Below are 14,781 nucleotides of genomic sequence, written 5' to 3'. Positions count from 1 at the left end.
AAAAATAATTTTAAAAAGCCAACCCTTGTGCGCTATAAATGATACCACAGAAAAAGTGAAACACCCCACAAAATGAGAGGACATGTCTGCAAATCCTATTCTGCTAAGCATCTGGGGTCCAGAATAGATAAAGACTCTTACACCTCAACAGCAAAAAGACAATCCAGTGAAAAGGTGGGCAAAGGGTCTGAATAGGCATTTCTCCAAAGAAGGCACATAAGTGGCCAGTGAACACATGACAAGAAACTTGACATTAGCCATGTGAGAAATGAAAATCACAACCACAATGAGATCCCATTACGTACCACCGTGATGGCTAGAAGCACAAAGATAAGATATGGAGAAACCAGAACCCTCACACGTTCCTGGGCGGAATGTGAAATTACCCGGTGACTTTGGAAAACCAGCAGTTTCTCAAAATGTGAAACACAGTTACCATGTGACCCAGCAGTTCCACTGGTAGGTATCCACCCAGGAGAACTGCAAGCACATGTTCACCCAACAACACAAACGTGCACAAATGTTCCCAACAGCATTATTCACAATCAGCACAAAAGGGAAGCAACCCCAGTGTGCCGCAGCAGATGGACGGAGACACAGGCTATGGTGTGTGCAAAGAATAGAGCTGATGTGGTCAGTGAAAGAAGGTACATTGACTCGAACCCAGCAAACATGGTGCTCAGAGAAAGCAGCCAGACACAAAAGGCCACACACTGATTCCCTTCAAAGAAAATGTCCAGGAGTGGCAAAGCCTCTGGATGTGGATTAGCAGTTGGCATAGAGTGGGGATGGGGTAGGGAGTGGCTTAACAGGTAGAGCTTTTCTTTTTGGGGGGATGAAAATGTCCTGGAATTACTAGTGATGATGGCACAACCTTGTGGATACACTAGAGACCGCTGGACTGAGCCGTGACTTCTGCGGTCTGCGACTTGGGTCTCAATTACATGCAATGAAGTGAAAAAGAATAAGGCTGGAGGCATCACAATCCCAGAGTTCAAGCTGTACCACAAAGCTGCAGTCATCAAAACAGTGTGGTATGGCCGCAACAACAAACAGGTCAATGGAACACAATGGAAAACCCAGAAATAAACCCACGGTTATATGATCAATTAATCTCCGGCAATGGAAGCAAGAATATGCAATGGGAAAAAGGAGGTCTCTTCGACAAATGGTGTTGGGGAAATTGGACAGCCACGTGCAAAAGAATGAAACCGGGCCACTTTCTCACACCACACAGAAAAATAAAAATGTATTAAAGACCTAAATGTGAGACCATAAAAATCCTAGAGGAAAATAGACTGTAACTTCTCAGGCATCAGCCTTAGCAACATCTTTCTAGCTATCTCTCTTGACGCAAAGGAAACAAAAGCAAAAATAGGCTATCGGGATCACATCAAAATAAGTTTTTGCACAACAGAGGAAACAATCAACAAAACACAAAGGTAACCTACTGAAATGGAGAAGGTATTTGCAAATGCCATGTCTGATACAGGGTTAGTGTCAAAATGTACGAAGAACTTACACATCTCAACACCCCAAAACAAAATTATCCAACAAAAATGGCCAGAAGACAAAAAAAAAAAAAAAAAATGGCCAGAAGACATGAACAGACATTTCTTTAAAGAAGACCTACAGATGGCCAACAGACACATGGAAAGATGCTCAACATCACTTGTCGTCAGGGAAATGCAAATGGAAACCACAATGAGATATTGCATCACACCTGTTAGGACGACTTTAAAACTCAAAAAGGAAAGTGTTGGTGAGGTTGTGAAGAAAAAGGAGCCCTCATGCACTGTTGGCAGGAATGCAAACTGGTGCAGCCATTCTAGAAAACAGTATGGAGGGCACTCAAAAAATTAAAATAGAATTACCACATGATCCATTGATCACACTACTGGGCATTTACCCAAAGAAAAAGAAAACACGAATTTGAAAAGACATACACACCCCTGTGTTGGTAGCAGCATTATTTACAATAGCAAAGACGTGGAAGCATCCCAAGTATCCATCCACAGATGAATGGATAAGGAAGGTGTGGTGTACGTACAATGGAATATTATTTGGCCATAAAAAAGAATGAAATCTTGCTGTTTGCATCAACATGGATGGATCTAGAGAGTATGGTATCAAGTGAAATATGCCAGCCAGAGAAAGACAAATACCATATGATTTCTTGTATGTGGAATTTGAGAAACAAAACAAATGAACAAAGGAAAAGAGGCAAACCAAGAAACAGACCTTGAACTATAGACAACACACGGAGGGTCTCCAGAGGGGAGGTGGGTAGGGGGATGGGTGAAACAGGTGATGGTCATCAGAGAGAGCTTCTCATGATGAGCCCTGAGTCACGTACAGATGGGCTGAACCACTAGACCGCATACCTGAAACTTGGAGAACACTGTATGTAAACTACCCTGGAACTGAGGATGAAAACAAAACAATTAAACGACGATCTCAAAAAGCTTTCTCAAAGTCGCTCACCCTGCCGGGAGTGATAAGATTCTCTATGCCGACCAAGTCCCGCTGCAGCTCTGTCAGCTTCTGGAGGTTTTCCAGCCGGGCGAGGCTGTGCTGGAGAGTGGAGGTTACCTCTGTGATGGCCTGGAGGGCATCTGCGGGGAGAGACCTCTCAGTACAGGTGCCCAGGCAGGTGGGCGTGGGTGGGAACCACCCCCCCCCGCCGCCTTAGTAATAGGAACTGGCATTTTAAAAGTTTTAATTCAGGGAATGTTCTACTCCCAACTCCTCACAGGACTGCCATTCACGGTTTTCAGCAGGTGGCCCAGCAGGTGGGGGTCCCTGCAGATGACCCGGAACTGGGACTTACTCAGCCCAAACTGATGACTAGCGGACACTCAAGCTCGGTAAAGGGAAAGAAAAGTCTTGGTAAATAACTCACATTCTGGGCACAGCTGTGTTCTTTCGGGAGAATTACCTACTGTAGTTCAAAGGCTAAATAATTTGCATCTTGGGGCGCCTGGGTGGCTCAGTGGGTTAAGCCTCTGCCTTCTGCTCGGGTCATGATCTCAGGGTCTTGGGATCGAGCCCCGCATCAGGCTCTCTGCTCAGCAGGGAACCTGCTTCCTCCTATCTCTCTGCCTGCCTCTCTGCCTACTTGTGATCTCTCTGTCAAATAAATTAAATCTTTAAAAAAAAATAATTTGCATCTTTAAAACATTTGTACTATTCTCCTTGACTGGGGATGCTCATCTTACAGTTCTAGTCCGGACAGGAGGGTTCAGAATTAGAAAGGGAAACTTATTCACATGGAACACAGAGGCCGACACTGAGGGCGGTGTTCGTGGTCCTGACCAGGCTGCACTGCGATCAGCTTGCTGGAATCGCTCAGAGTGTCTGCTGTCTTCCCACCAGGACCCCCACTGACACTGTGGCCACAGTGCCTGGTGGTCCCAAGAGGGGCCCCCTTGGCTCTGCCCCTGAAGGTTGGCTGCTCCCAGTGGGGTGAGGACACCTGCCTCACGGCTTTAAGGGATAAAGTCAGGTAAGAAAGGACACGCTGTTGCAAGTTATTCCTCTATAAATGATGTGTGTGACACAGTGAACTGCTGTAAGAGCCCCAGGGATGCTCCCACAGGGCCATAGGAAGATGTCCTACCCGGGGGCAGCTCTGCGTATATTCCTGAGCTCCTGCCCCATCCGGCTTTGCCATCCTTCAGGGTCCCACTCAAGTCTGGACACGAGGTTGGGTGGAGACTTGCTTTGCTCCACTTGTCCAGCGAGGGCAGCCTCCCCTGTGCCTGCCTCAGACAGCATCCCGTTCTCCTCACTCAACCACTGCACGTGCAAGGCGTGCAGAGCCAGTAGGCTCAGTGGCCACCTGGGCTCGGACCGTCACTGTACTGGCCCTGGAAGCTGTTGGAAGTCAGGGATGCAGTTCCGACCTGGGGTTGACTGAGGCTCCTTGGCACCCCCATGCCTGGGTCTCCATAGAACCACCGTGCGGTTGGCAGATTATCAACACGCTTGGCGCCAGGCCCCTGCCAGGCACCACCCTCGGGACACACTGACCGAAAGACAAAACGACAATGCATGGCCGCCTCGGCTATCCCCGGACCTAAGGGAGACACTTTAGTCCAACAGGTTCCAGCTTGAGCTTCCCCTGAGGCCTGTGCGTGGAAGAGCAGGTAGGACAGGGCCCCACTGAGCATGTCCCTCATTGGTGGCTCCCCTGGGGCTCTGTGGACAGCCTTGATAGGCCCTGTAGCAAACCCACCTAGGTGGCTGGCTTAGCAACACTCGGGCATGTTCACTGTTTCCGTAGCACGTTTGGAAATGCGGCCTCACTGGGGTTCTGCGTTGGCCAGGTCCCGCCCAGGAGGAGCCCCCTGGGGTCAAGAGGGCTGGGCCTTCTCCTTCACTCTGGCCTCCAGCCCCCCCCAACCCTGGCCCCCCCCGACTGCCCCCAGCGCCCAGCACACAGCAGTAGGGCTTCAGACAGGCACCGTACTTCAAGTTTCCCTCAAAAGGCCTGGAAGCATTTCTAACCATTTTTGCCCTTCCCCTTAGCAGAGAGAAAACACCTGCTTTCAGGATGATGAGAAAGGAAGATGTCTTACAACCCATCGGAAAGCATCTTATCTACACCCCTTTAGGACCAGGGGAGACCAGTGAGAAGGAGAAGCTGAGTCATTGCTCATCTTCCCGTGACAGCCGTACACTTACTCGTAAAAACCTGCAGCACCAGATGAACTCAACTAGAACATCTATAGGATTCAGAGCTCAGGGTTTATGTTCCTCTGTCTCTTTAACAAAAAAAAAAAATGACCAAGTCCATCTAGATCAGAAACTTCTAACAGGCCATCCTGACCCAAATGGTCACTCTAGAGCCAAGGCTTGGAGGACAGAAACATTCCTGGCAGCAGGTCACTCTGAGAGTGGCCCTGCACCCCCACTATGCTGGGTTGGGGGCGTCCCTCAGAGCAAGAGTTGACCTTCCAAGGTGACAGGAGTCCCTCCCTACACCACAGATGTGCAGCCCAAACAGGCTGCCCCCCGCAGCTGCCCCCAACAACCTGCTGGAGCACAGCTGGTAGCAGAGACCAGCACTGAGCACCCCAGGCCCAGCCAGGCTGATGCTGCACACCCTGTCCTCCCCATGGGCAGAGGCCCCAGCCCCGAAGCCCCAGCGGCTCCTGTCTGCGTGGCCGGGCGCCCCGCTCACCGTGGCAGTCAGCATGGTCGGGATGGGCCGGCCCGTAGTGCGTGCACAGGCGGCCCAGCAGCAGGCGGTAGTGCAGCAGGCGCTGGATGGGCTTCAGCAGGAAGGCGTTGAGGGGCAGGTAGCAGACCTTCTGGAGCTCGAACTCTCTATACACTGCCTCGAGCTTCTTCAAGCGTTTGGTGGCCTTTTCCAGTTCTGTCAGGACTTCATCATGCCTTTGGAAGCAGCTGGTGAAGCCCTGTGGAGGCACAAGAGGGGGGCCAATTAGGATAGGAGCCATAGACAAGGAGGGCCACCAGATGGCCTGCCCAGCGCGGGTGTCAACCATGAGCTGGAAGTCCCTGTGGGCAGAACAGGGAAGAAGGGCTCACTTGTAGCCAGGGACTGCTCCATAGGCTGGGGACACAGGGCTTCAGCTCCCTGCCAGGACGGATGAAGGGCTGAGGCTGGAACCTGCCTCAAAGGAACCGGTGAGCGGTGCTCGGCAGAGGGAGGAAACCTCTTACCCTGGCTCTACCCTCCCAGAGGCTGCAAGCTGCAGGCAGCAGGGTGGAGGTTCACCCCCATCACCCGAGAGGGAATCATCACTGCTAACGTCTTCACAGCTCAAGTCCAAGAACACACGTGTATGGATTCTGAGTCTTAGATATTAAACCCAACCAGTCCCTCCTTACCTCTTGGAAGGTTTTAACAGGACATCAATTTGTTTTCCTAATATCACTAAACGTAATGTCGGTGATGTGATAGCCTCAGGAAGATGGTGTGTAGTTTGATGTTTTGGGATAGATGGGAATGACTAACTTACCGCCTGGCTGAGAAAACCAAAACAAGGCTCCGGGTAAGAAAGGCGGCTCTGGGCAGGGCTACCTGAAGACACAGCTGAGTGACCCTGTGGGTTCCTTGATCTCTAGGACTGGAACAGAGCCTATGTGTAAGTCGGGAGTCTGGCTGCATCAGGCAGAAGGGGCTACAGGCCTTGGCGGGAGGCGGCAGGCAGCCTGGTGAGTGGACATGAGGGCCTGGGGGCCCAGAGACGTGCAAGTGGGATGGAGTCTCTGGGCAGGATGCCTCGAGGCCGCCCCAGGATGGACACCCAGTGGGGCAGGCCTGTCCCAGGTCTGTTTAGCCAGAGGAAGACCCCTGAACAGTGAAACCACAGCTGGCCCCTTTGTTTTCAACGCCTGTGACAACTGGTCTTGATGAGAGGACATCTTGCTTCTGCCATGTTGCTGACCTTGAGTCATTCTCTTTGTACTTTCTTTGGCACTTTACCTGAGGGAATACTATCACCTCTGAGGAAAAACCCTGCATTATGAGCCAGCAGGTGTATGGACACAACTCCCAACGCTGGCCTAGACAGGATCTGCACATCCCACTGCAGGCTGCTGAGCTCAGCAAAGGAGGCAGCAGCTGCACACGGACTGACTGGTCAGTGGGGGGCTGATGTCCCACTGCACCCTCGCGGGTGTCACTGTGAGGACTTCCAGCTCGTGGGTGAAGTGGGTGCAGTGGGACAAAGCAGGAAAAAACCGCTTTGAGGGGAACACTGTCCTGAAGGGAATGTAGTCCTGAGGGGACGCTGTGCTGAGGGGGATGCTGTCCTGAAGGATCCACCGGCATCAAGAGCATCAGCCCATAGCACCTACACCTTCTCTTGCTGTCCTGTGGGGGAGGCCCCACTGAGGGAGCTCTGTCCCGACGGTTTGCAGTCTTAATGGGAATGCAGTCCTGAGAAAAAGGGTATCCTGATGGGAACAGAAACCTGAGGGGAATGCTAAGCTGAAGGGAATGCTGTCCTGAAGGGGGCGCAGTCCTGGGGAGAAAACTGCTCTGAGGGGAACGCTGTCCTGAAGGGAATGCGGTCCCAAGAGGAATGTTGTACTGAGGGGGATGCTGTCCTGAGGAAAAACTGCTCTGAAGGGAATGTTCTGCAGGGAACTCTGTGCTGAGGGGAATGCTGTCCTGAGGGGGACACTGTGCTGAGGGGAACACTGTTCTGAGGGGAATGTTGTTCTTGGAAGAATACTGTCATGAGTGGAATGCTGTCTTTGGGGAAACGCTGTTGGGACGGGGAACCTGTCCTTAGAAGAAAACTGCTCTGGGGACCTTGTACTGAGAAGAAAACTGCTCTAAAGGGAATGCTGACCCAGAGGGGATGCTATACTGGGGAGAAAACTGCTCTGAGGGGAATGCTGTCCTGAGGAAAAAACAGCTTTGAGGGGAACACTGTCCTGAAGGGAATGCAGTCCTAAGGGGAGCTGTATTGAGGGGGATGCTGTCCTGAAGGAACGCTGTCCTGAGGAGAAAGCTGCTCTGAGAAGGATGCTACCCTGAGGAGAAAACTGCTCTGAGGGGAATGCTGTCCTGGAGGGAACTCTGTTCTGAGAGGAATTCTGTCCTGAGGGAAATGGTGTCCTAGGGAGAAAACTCCTCTGAGGGGAATGCAGTCCTGAAGGGAGTGGAATAATGTCCTGAGGGAGAGCTATCCTGCTATCCTAGCTTCCTGAGGGAGAAGCGGTCCTGAAGGAAATGCTGTCCTGAGGAGGATGCTGTCCTGAAGGGAATGTGGTCCTGAGGAGAAAATTATTCTGAGGGGCATGTTGTCCTGGAGGGAACGCTGTCCTGGAGGGGATGCTGTTGTGAGGAGAAAACTTCTCTGAGGGGAAAACTGTCCTAAAGGCAATGCTGTCCTGAGGGGAAAGCTGTCCTGGGGAGGAATGCTGCCCTGAGGAGGATGCTGTCCTGTGGGTGTCGCTGTCCTGGGAACAATGCTGAGGTTGCACTGTCAGTTGCTAGGGGTAGAGTCATCATAGCAACCCGCACTACCTTTAACTGATGCATGTTCCTGAGCAGGATGTCCCCGATTCGTTGATGACCGCCTGGGACATGGGTGTCAAAAGACCCTTCCCTGGAGTAGAAACAAACAAGTATGGTCAAAATGTTGTTAAAGCTTGTGCGCTCTACTCTGGTGGATGCTTGTGTGACAGGCTGTTCTAGTTAGAGGCAGAATGGCAGTGAGATGCTTGAGGTGGAAGGCCCATATTTGACAGAAACAATTAACATTTGATCATTCTCTAAAAGATAGTAATCGGCAAAAAAGGGAATCATCTACTTTTAACTTACATCTTTCATTCTCCTTTCTGGAATAGGATGAATAAAAGTGGCTGTTATAAGTTTATCCCTCCCCCAAGTTTAAAAAATATACTTCAATGAAACAATGGTTCTTGTGAATTAGTTTTTGAAGCTGGGAAGTTCCTGAGAACAGGGACAGGGTAGAGCTGTCCCACGTGGGGGTCCAGTGCAGGGGCCGCCCGTGTGTGAAGAGTGTTACCAGAGTGCCAGCCTCTGCTCCACCTCACGCAGGAAGCCTCTGTGGAACTCATAGATGGGGTCTATGTTGGAGAAGAGCAGGGTCATCAGGTCTGCGGGCATGGCATCCTCCTTGACCACAGCACTGCGGAACCACTGCAGGAAGAGTCAGGGTGACCGAGGGACCTTGCCCCTGAGGGTCCGAAGCCACAGGGACACCCAGCACTGACCCAAGAGTCCCCACTGGGACAGCCCAATCAGTGCTACAGCTTATCCTCTCAGCTGACCACCCATTTTCACATTATAAGAAAACAATTCTGGGTGAAAAGCTTCAAACAGATACTCCTAGTTTTATAAAAACATTGGACGCAATATTCTGACCTTCAGTATGCTTTAAGGCAAATATATTTAACAGAACGTAAACATGTACATCTCATGAAGGCCAAGAGCTCCTTCTCAGGAGGGATCGTCCAGCTCTGGTTAGATTTAGGAGGTATTAATGAAGACAAAGTAATAAAGGATCTTAGGTTTCATACCACAGTGAGAACTTCTAAATCCTTCAGGTATGTTCGTTCTGTAGCGAGAATCTCCTTGGCTATGAAATAGGCCTCATCTGCTGCCATGCTCTGCAAGAAGCACAGAGCAAGTAAGCACGTGTCTGTCAGCCACTTCACTGAGGTTCACGGCTCTTGCTTCCTTCTGCTCCAGTTCACACTATCACACGCTTTTCATCTATAATTCTTGACCGGATTTCCTTCTGAGTAAAAATACAAACACAGTTGGATCTCCCTCACATGTTTTTCTCATTTTATGTTATCCCCTTTTTTTAAAAAAAGATTTTATTTATTCATTCTGAGAGAGGCTGTGCACACACAAGGGGTGGGGCCGGGGCGGGGGAGGCAGAGGGAGAAGGAGACTTCCCGCTGAGCAGGGAGTCCGACACGGGGCTTGATTCCAGGACTCTGAGATTTCGACCTGAGCTGGAGGCAGACCTTAACCATGTGAGCTGCCCAGGCGCCCTTATGGTGATTTTTCTGAGGGGGAAAAAAAAATCACTGTTCAAATATCAATATCTATTATTGAAGCTTATTACTGGCTTTGTGATCAAATTATTGTTCTGGTATCACTACCAGGGGTGTAGCTGGTGTAGACACAAGCATGTGTATATATGCGACTCTAAAAGATTAAGTCTAACTTCCAAACGTCATTAAAACTGCACACATAGTCCTAACTGTGCCTCACATTAGAGCACTGGGCCAGCTAGCACACTTGGTGTTCATCCCTAGGAATTCTCAGCTATCCATCAGGGCCTCTGCCTGATGTTCAGATGCTGGCAGCCAAGTCAGGAGCAGGAACCTAGGCCCTACCAGCCCCACAGCTCTTGGCATGCCAGCAGTGGACAGGCATCATGCTGTACCTGGGAAGGCCTGTGTCTTGGCCCCACAGGGCCCCTCCACAACCTGAACACCTCAGGGAGTTGCCTTTGTCAAAGTCCAGCTCAAAGGCCCCTCTTCTGTCCTTTCCCACCTAGTGGAGGGGTGGTTCTGTTCCATCCCTAGCATACTCCCCTGTAGCTCCTCCACCAGGCAGAGGACCTTAGGGTTGACTGTCCCTGAGGTCACCATCCACACATCCACAGAGCACGGGCCAGTCCCAAATCGGCTCCCAAGACGTGCCCAGGAAGAGAGGTCTCTGCCCTGGAGCTGACAGTTAAGGAAGTAAAAGCAGAAGGGGTTGGGCTGGAGGCCCAGTGGTGCAGGGTGGCCACAGCCCCTAGCAGAGGAGATGGGGCAGCCTGGAGTGGGAAACAGGCTGGAGGTCAAGGATGAGGGCAGGCACAAGAGATAAGTGAGCTGGTTACTGGTGGGGAAGGCAGGGGGGTCCTCCAGGGTCTCTCAGAGCACAGTGGGTGCGCTGGGTCCCCAGGACAAGGCTGGCTGCCACACTAACAGCAGCACGGGAGGCTGGGGTTCAGCAGAAGGCCTCTGCACCATCTGGGCTCCACAGCCAGGCAGGGACCCAGACACAATCTCAAGGTCAATTCTGGTGTGGGTAGAGGTCTGAGGGACAGAGAAGGCAAGGGTGGACTGTTTTTAGGCCCAAACCAAGGGAAAAAGCTGCTATCCCTAAGGTAGCAGGTTTGGGGAGGAAGGTCAAGGGGTCAGGTTTGCATGAGTCTGGGATGGACTTCAGATGTCAGCTGGAAGTTGACAGGGGAGGCTGGGCAGGAGGCTGATATTTGGGGGGCCACATCTTCCCTGTGCCCCCAGCCCCCAGGTGAAGTTTACCAGAGGCTGCAGTGTTCTTACAGTGGTGACGCAGGCGCATTCCTCCTGTGTGCCTTGGAGACCACAGCTATGGCTGTGTCCCCTCCCCCATACCAGGAATATTCCACATAACCCACTCTTCCCAAATAATCAACAGCCGCTCTGTCCCAGTGGCCAGGTGAGCCTACTCTGTGTTCTCATGATGCTAGGGTCCTGCTAGCATCTTGGAGCACCCACCCCTGGTCCCTGGAGCTCCGTCCCTCTCCCCACAGAGTGACAATCCTCATGCTTTCCAGTTCTTTCTTTTTAGGCTTTGTTCTATTAAAACATGACTTTTTCAAATCCCAATTCACTTTACAAAAGTCACATCTCCTCTGGAGTTTGGTGTGCCCAGAAAGCTCTCTGGGGTCAGAGCCAGCCCCAAGAGGCCCACGTTCATGGTCAGGAGGCTCGAGGCCCCCATAATACTGCACGTCCACGTGTGCGCATGCATGGTCGGCAAGCCAGCTTCCTGGCTTCCTGGCACCTCAGCCCTGAGTGTATCCTGCAGAAACAGGGTCACCCTGAGGTTCTAGACCCACTCATCTCCTGTGGGGGGTGAGGTGCCCCGAGAGAAATGCTCAGAAACACAGCCACGGCAGTGTCACTGAGGAGCTCACAACCATGTCCCAGAGACCCTCAGTTAGTGACAGGGGACACCAGGAGTGTAGTGGTCAGGTGTGCTCATGGATGACCTGTGTATCCAGGGCAAAGACAACCTCTTAGGGCACCTCTCAGGGGAGCTGCTCCCTGGGAGCCACCCAGCCGGTCGGCCAGGGAGCGAAGTGAGTTCCCTTGAGCTGGTGGCACTGTGGCCAGCAGCTGAGACCCATGCAGCACCTCAGCCTCCATACCTGCCAGCCATGGTTGGTCCTCACAGAGTCCTAGCGGAAAGAGGGGGATGTGGGACACGCTGGTGCAGAGGACGCCAGGAGGCCAGCGGGCACAGGCACTCCCGCCCAGGGATCGGCACAGAGCTGAGCAGCTAGATGCAAGGAAGGCCCACAGGGCCAAGTTCCCTGAGCGGCCTGGCTTCTAGCAGGAACATGAAGCCTGCAGCTCTCAGCACTCGCTTGGGGGGCTGCCCCGGCCATCATCTGGGAGTCCACTGGCACCCACTGCCCCTTGGCTGTGCAGCCCCCAGCAGGTGGGTGGCATGCGGGGCTGGCAACCTTGAGGCAGCACTGTTGGCAAGGAGAGGAGGCAGGGGAAGCTCTCAGTGGGGGGCAGATCCTGGGGTCCCAGTGTGCAGGTGCAGCCCCCCAGCCTCCTGCTCCGAGGCCTGGTCTGGATGTGAATGCCATGGCCACCTACCATGACCCAGGTGGTGACTCTCTGGTGTTACAGTCATTGCCCTACAGAACCATCTAAAGGACTATTTTTTGTAGTACAGAAAGGTATAAGTTAACATTTCGTTTTTTTTACACAGCTTTCTAGCCATTCTGTTTCTGCACTAAAGCAATAGTGAGCTAAACGGATGGACGTAGGGTTTCAAAGTAAATAAATAAAAACATCCTCAACCCAATCATCTTGCCACCAAAGAGAGTGTCCAAGGGACCATGTCTGCCCACCAGCTGGAGGAGGATGGAGGCCTGAGGGGTGGGCCTGCAGGCCCTGCACATGGAGCTGGGGTTCAGGGACCCCCACTCTCGCTGGGCCACCTCACATGCCAGCATGCCTTCTGACTCAAGGGTCTGCTCTCTTGGAAGTGGGGCCCAGGGAGGAGTGTGTGCTCAGAGAGCTCACCAGTCCTCTCACTGGTCTACTCCACCTCTCGGAAGCTCATGTGTCCCACGCACAGTGGCCCTGGGCTCGACTCGCTCTCTGGGCACTTCAGGATGGAACCCATGGCATGACAAGGCATTCTTAGATGTCAGCTCTCCCACATGACAGGCGCTGTGAGGCAGGGTCCCACCCACCTGTGGCCATCTTGCTCCCCACATTCAGGGGGACAGATATCCCCTGGGTTACAGTCCATAGTCCATTATTTTAACCATTCTCTTTCCCAAGCCTCCAAATACCCAGCCTCTTTGTCCTTTCTTGTCCCTCCCACAGAGCTGCATGCCCAGGCTGCCTTGTCTGTTTCGCCACCACTCAGGTGTGGGGCACAGGCCAGGGATCTGGGAATGGTCACACGATGGGTATCACTGTCTCTGGCCATCACCTCGCCTTCAAGCTTGGGTGCTCCCACCTGCCAGCCTCTGAGCGTGTGCCCTCACTCCTATCCCCGAAAACAGAGAGAAACCTGTGGGCACCGCCTCAACTTCCTACTATAAACACACACCTCACCCATCCCTCCTCCCCAGCTACTTCAATCTCCAGTGCGGACCCCACCCCCAACCCACACCCTCTTTCAGAACCCACTCACCCATGATCCCAACAAAATGGGGTCCCTGGTCACCCTACCTTAGTACCCAAGCCTTCTCCTCCCAAATACACAATTATTCAAGAAAGTGCCTAACAAGGGAGGGAAGGCAGGAGGCTGAGGGCTCCCCAAGGTCTAACCATTCCCTTTCACCCCCACCCGAAACCCACAGGTGCCAGGAAGTGCTGTTAAATGAATAAGGGAGCCTGCTTTTGTGCAAAGGTAGCTGAGATATCCCAGTTGACATGTGGCTTTCAGGACAGATTTCACTGGGGGAGCCAGCACCCCCCGCGCAGAGCCTGCCCTGCCCGCTCCAGCTTCCCTGCAAACCAGGCCCACCAGCAGCAAGTTGTCTGCTGGGGAAGTGCCCACCTTGTGTTTCGGCTGTTCCTCGTTGTCCGTCCTGGCTCCGCCAACGTGGCTAAGGACAGGGCTCAGGAGGGGGGACAAGCTTTGCCCAGCTGGGCCCAGGGTCACCTGAGACGCAGGGCTCAGGCTCAGTGGGCTCTTCCGAGTGGTGGGAGAAGGCTGAGGACTCTCCATGGAAAGGCCTGGAATTGAATGGGGCAGGGGATGGAGCAAGAAATGAGAAAGGGCTGCCACGCTGGCCAGACAGCAGTTGTCAGCATGCTTTAGCCCACATTAGCTTAATGCTACCACCAGCCACCTTCTGGGAGGTGTGTAAACGAAGCCTCGGTCACATACAGTTGTCGCTGTGACACAGTGAGATGCAAGCAGGTTGGCGGCTGGCCAATCCAGTTCCAGAGACCAACCACTGGCGGTTCGGACACCCAGGGCTCAGCATGTCTAGGGGTTCTCCTCTGCTCTACACAAGATGCAGCTGTGATAAAAATAAGCAGCACAAAGAGTTCCGAGCAGAAGTTGCCATCTGAGAGGGGCATCTTTCATGCATGCTCAACGAAAGGCAGACTGCAGAGGCTGCACATGAGGGCTGGGTTACAGCTGGGTGAACACGTCTGTCATTGAAGGACACACTTGTTACTCACGAAAAAACTGCATCAATGGAAATTTCTCATACTTTTTTCTACTTTGGATTTTTAACAAACAAGGATTTCGTATTGGTTTTCTTGAATCATACCACAAAACCAGTACTTTCTTATTAAAACAAAGTTTGCTTTTGACTAAGAAGCAGCCAAAATTCTGGCCTAGTTCTAAGCGGCTGCTGATGAGGCAGACTCCACCACACATTTTATACTAAAGGAGTCTCTTATCAAGAATTATGTCTCAAAAGGTTATGTCTAATGTTTTCTACGGGACATCAGTAAGTGTTCAATGCCAAGTCTTAAATATATCTTTAGAGCAGAGTTTTATATATGAAATTAAAAACTTAGAAGCTATTTGTAACAGAAATTGACCTTAGGCTTATAATTGTACAGCCATTCCAACACCGCAGCTCCTGAGATTTCTGCCTGCCACTGAGTGCACGAACACAGTAGTAACTGGCCCAGGACTCCCGGAGCCTCCCCACTACCCCCACCGCTGGCTTCAGAGCACAATACTCTTATACCCTAGTCACACTTCAAACTCAAGTCACCTACAGACAGTTTATAAAACCCAAACTTGGCTTCTTTGGCCTAAAACCTGTACATGGGCAG

General features: G+C 52.1%; 1 protein-coding gene across 7 annotated transcripts in view; it reads right to left on the bottom strand.

The window, feature by feature from the left end:
* FARP2 (FERM, ARH/RhoGEF and pleckstrin domain protein 2) overlaps positions 1 to 14,781 on the bottom strand; it is a 112,462-nt gene that overhangs the window by 10,038 nt on the left and 87,643 nt on the right. For 5 of the 7 annotated variants that reach the window (XM_059393925.1, XM_059393927.1, XM_059393928.1 and 2 more), the window contains exons 14-20: positions 13,833 to 14,006; positions 13,538 to 13,716; positions 9,031 to 9,120; positions 8,517 to 8,650; positions 8,012 to 8,093; positions 5,186 to 5,423; positions 2,485 to 2,615 (exon numbers count right to left, since the gene is read on the bottom strand). In XM_059393925.1, coding sequence (XP_059249908.1) covers positions 2,485 to 2,615; positions 5,186 to 5,423; positions 8,012 to 8,093; positions 8,517 to 8,650; positions 9,031 to 9,120; positions 13,538 to 13,716; positions 13,833 to 14,006 — 1,028 coding nt within the window. The remainder of the gene's footprint in view (positions 1 to 2,484; positions 2,616 to 5,185; positions 5,424 to 8,011; positions 8,094 to 8,516; positions 8,651 to 9,030; positions 9,121 to 13,537; positions 13,717 to 13,832; positions 14,007 to 14,781) is intronic. The other 2 variants (XM_059393929.1, XM_059393930.1) reach the window with 1 other exon arrangement.

Source organism: Mustela nigripes, chromosome 3 (genome assembly GCF_022355385.1).
Source record: "Mustela nigripes isolate SB6536 chromosome 3, MUSNIG.SB6536, whole genome shotgun sequence".
Taxonomy (NCBI): domain Eukaryota; kingdom Metazoa; phylum Chordata; class Mammalia; order Carnivora; family Mustelidae; genus Mustela; species Mustela nigripes.
Note: the sequence above shows the minus strand (reverse complement) of the source record. Positions and strands in the feature narration are given on the sequence as shown.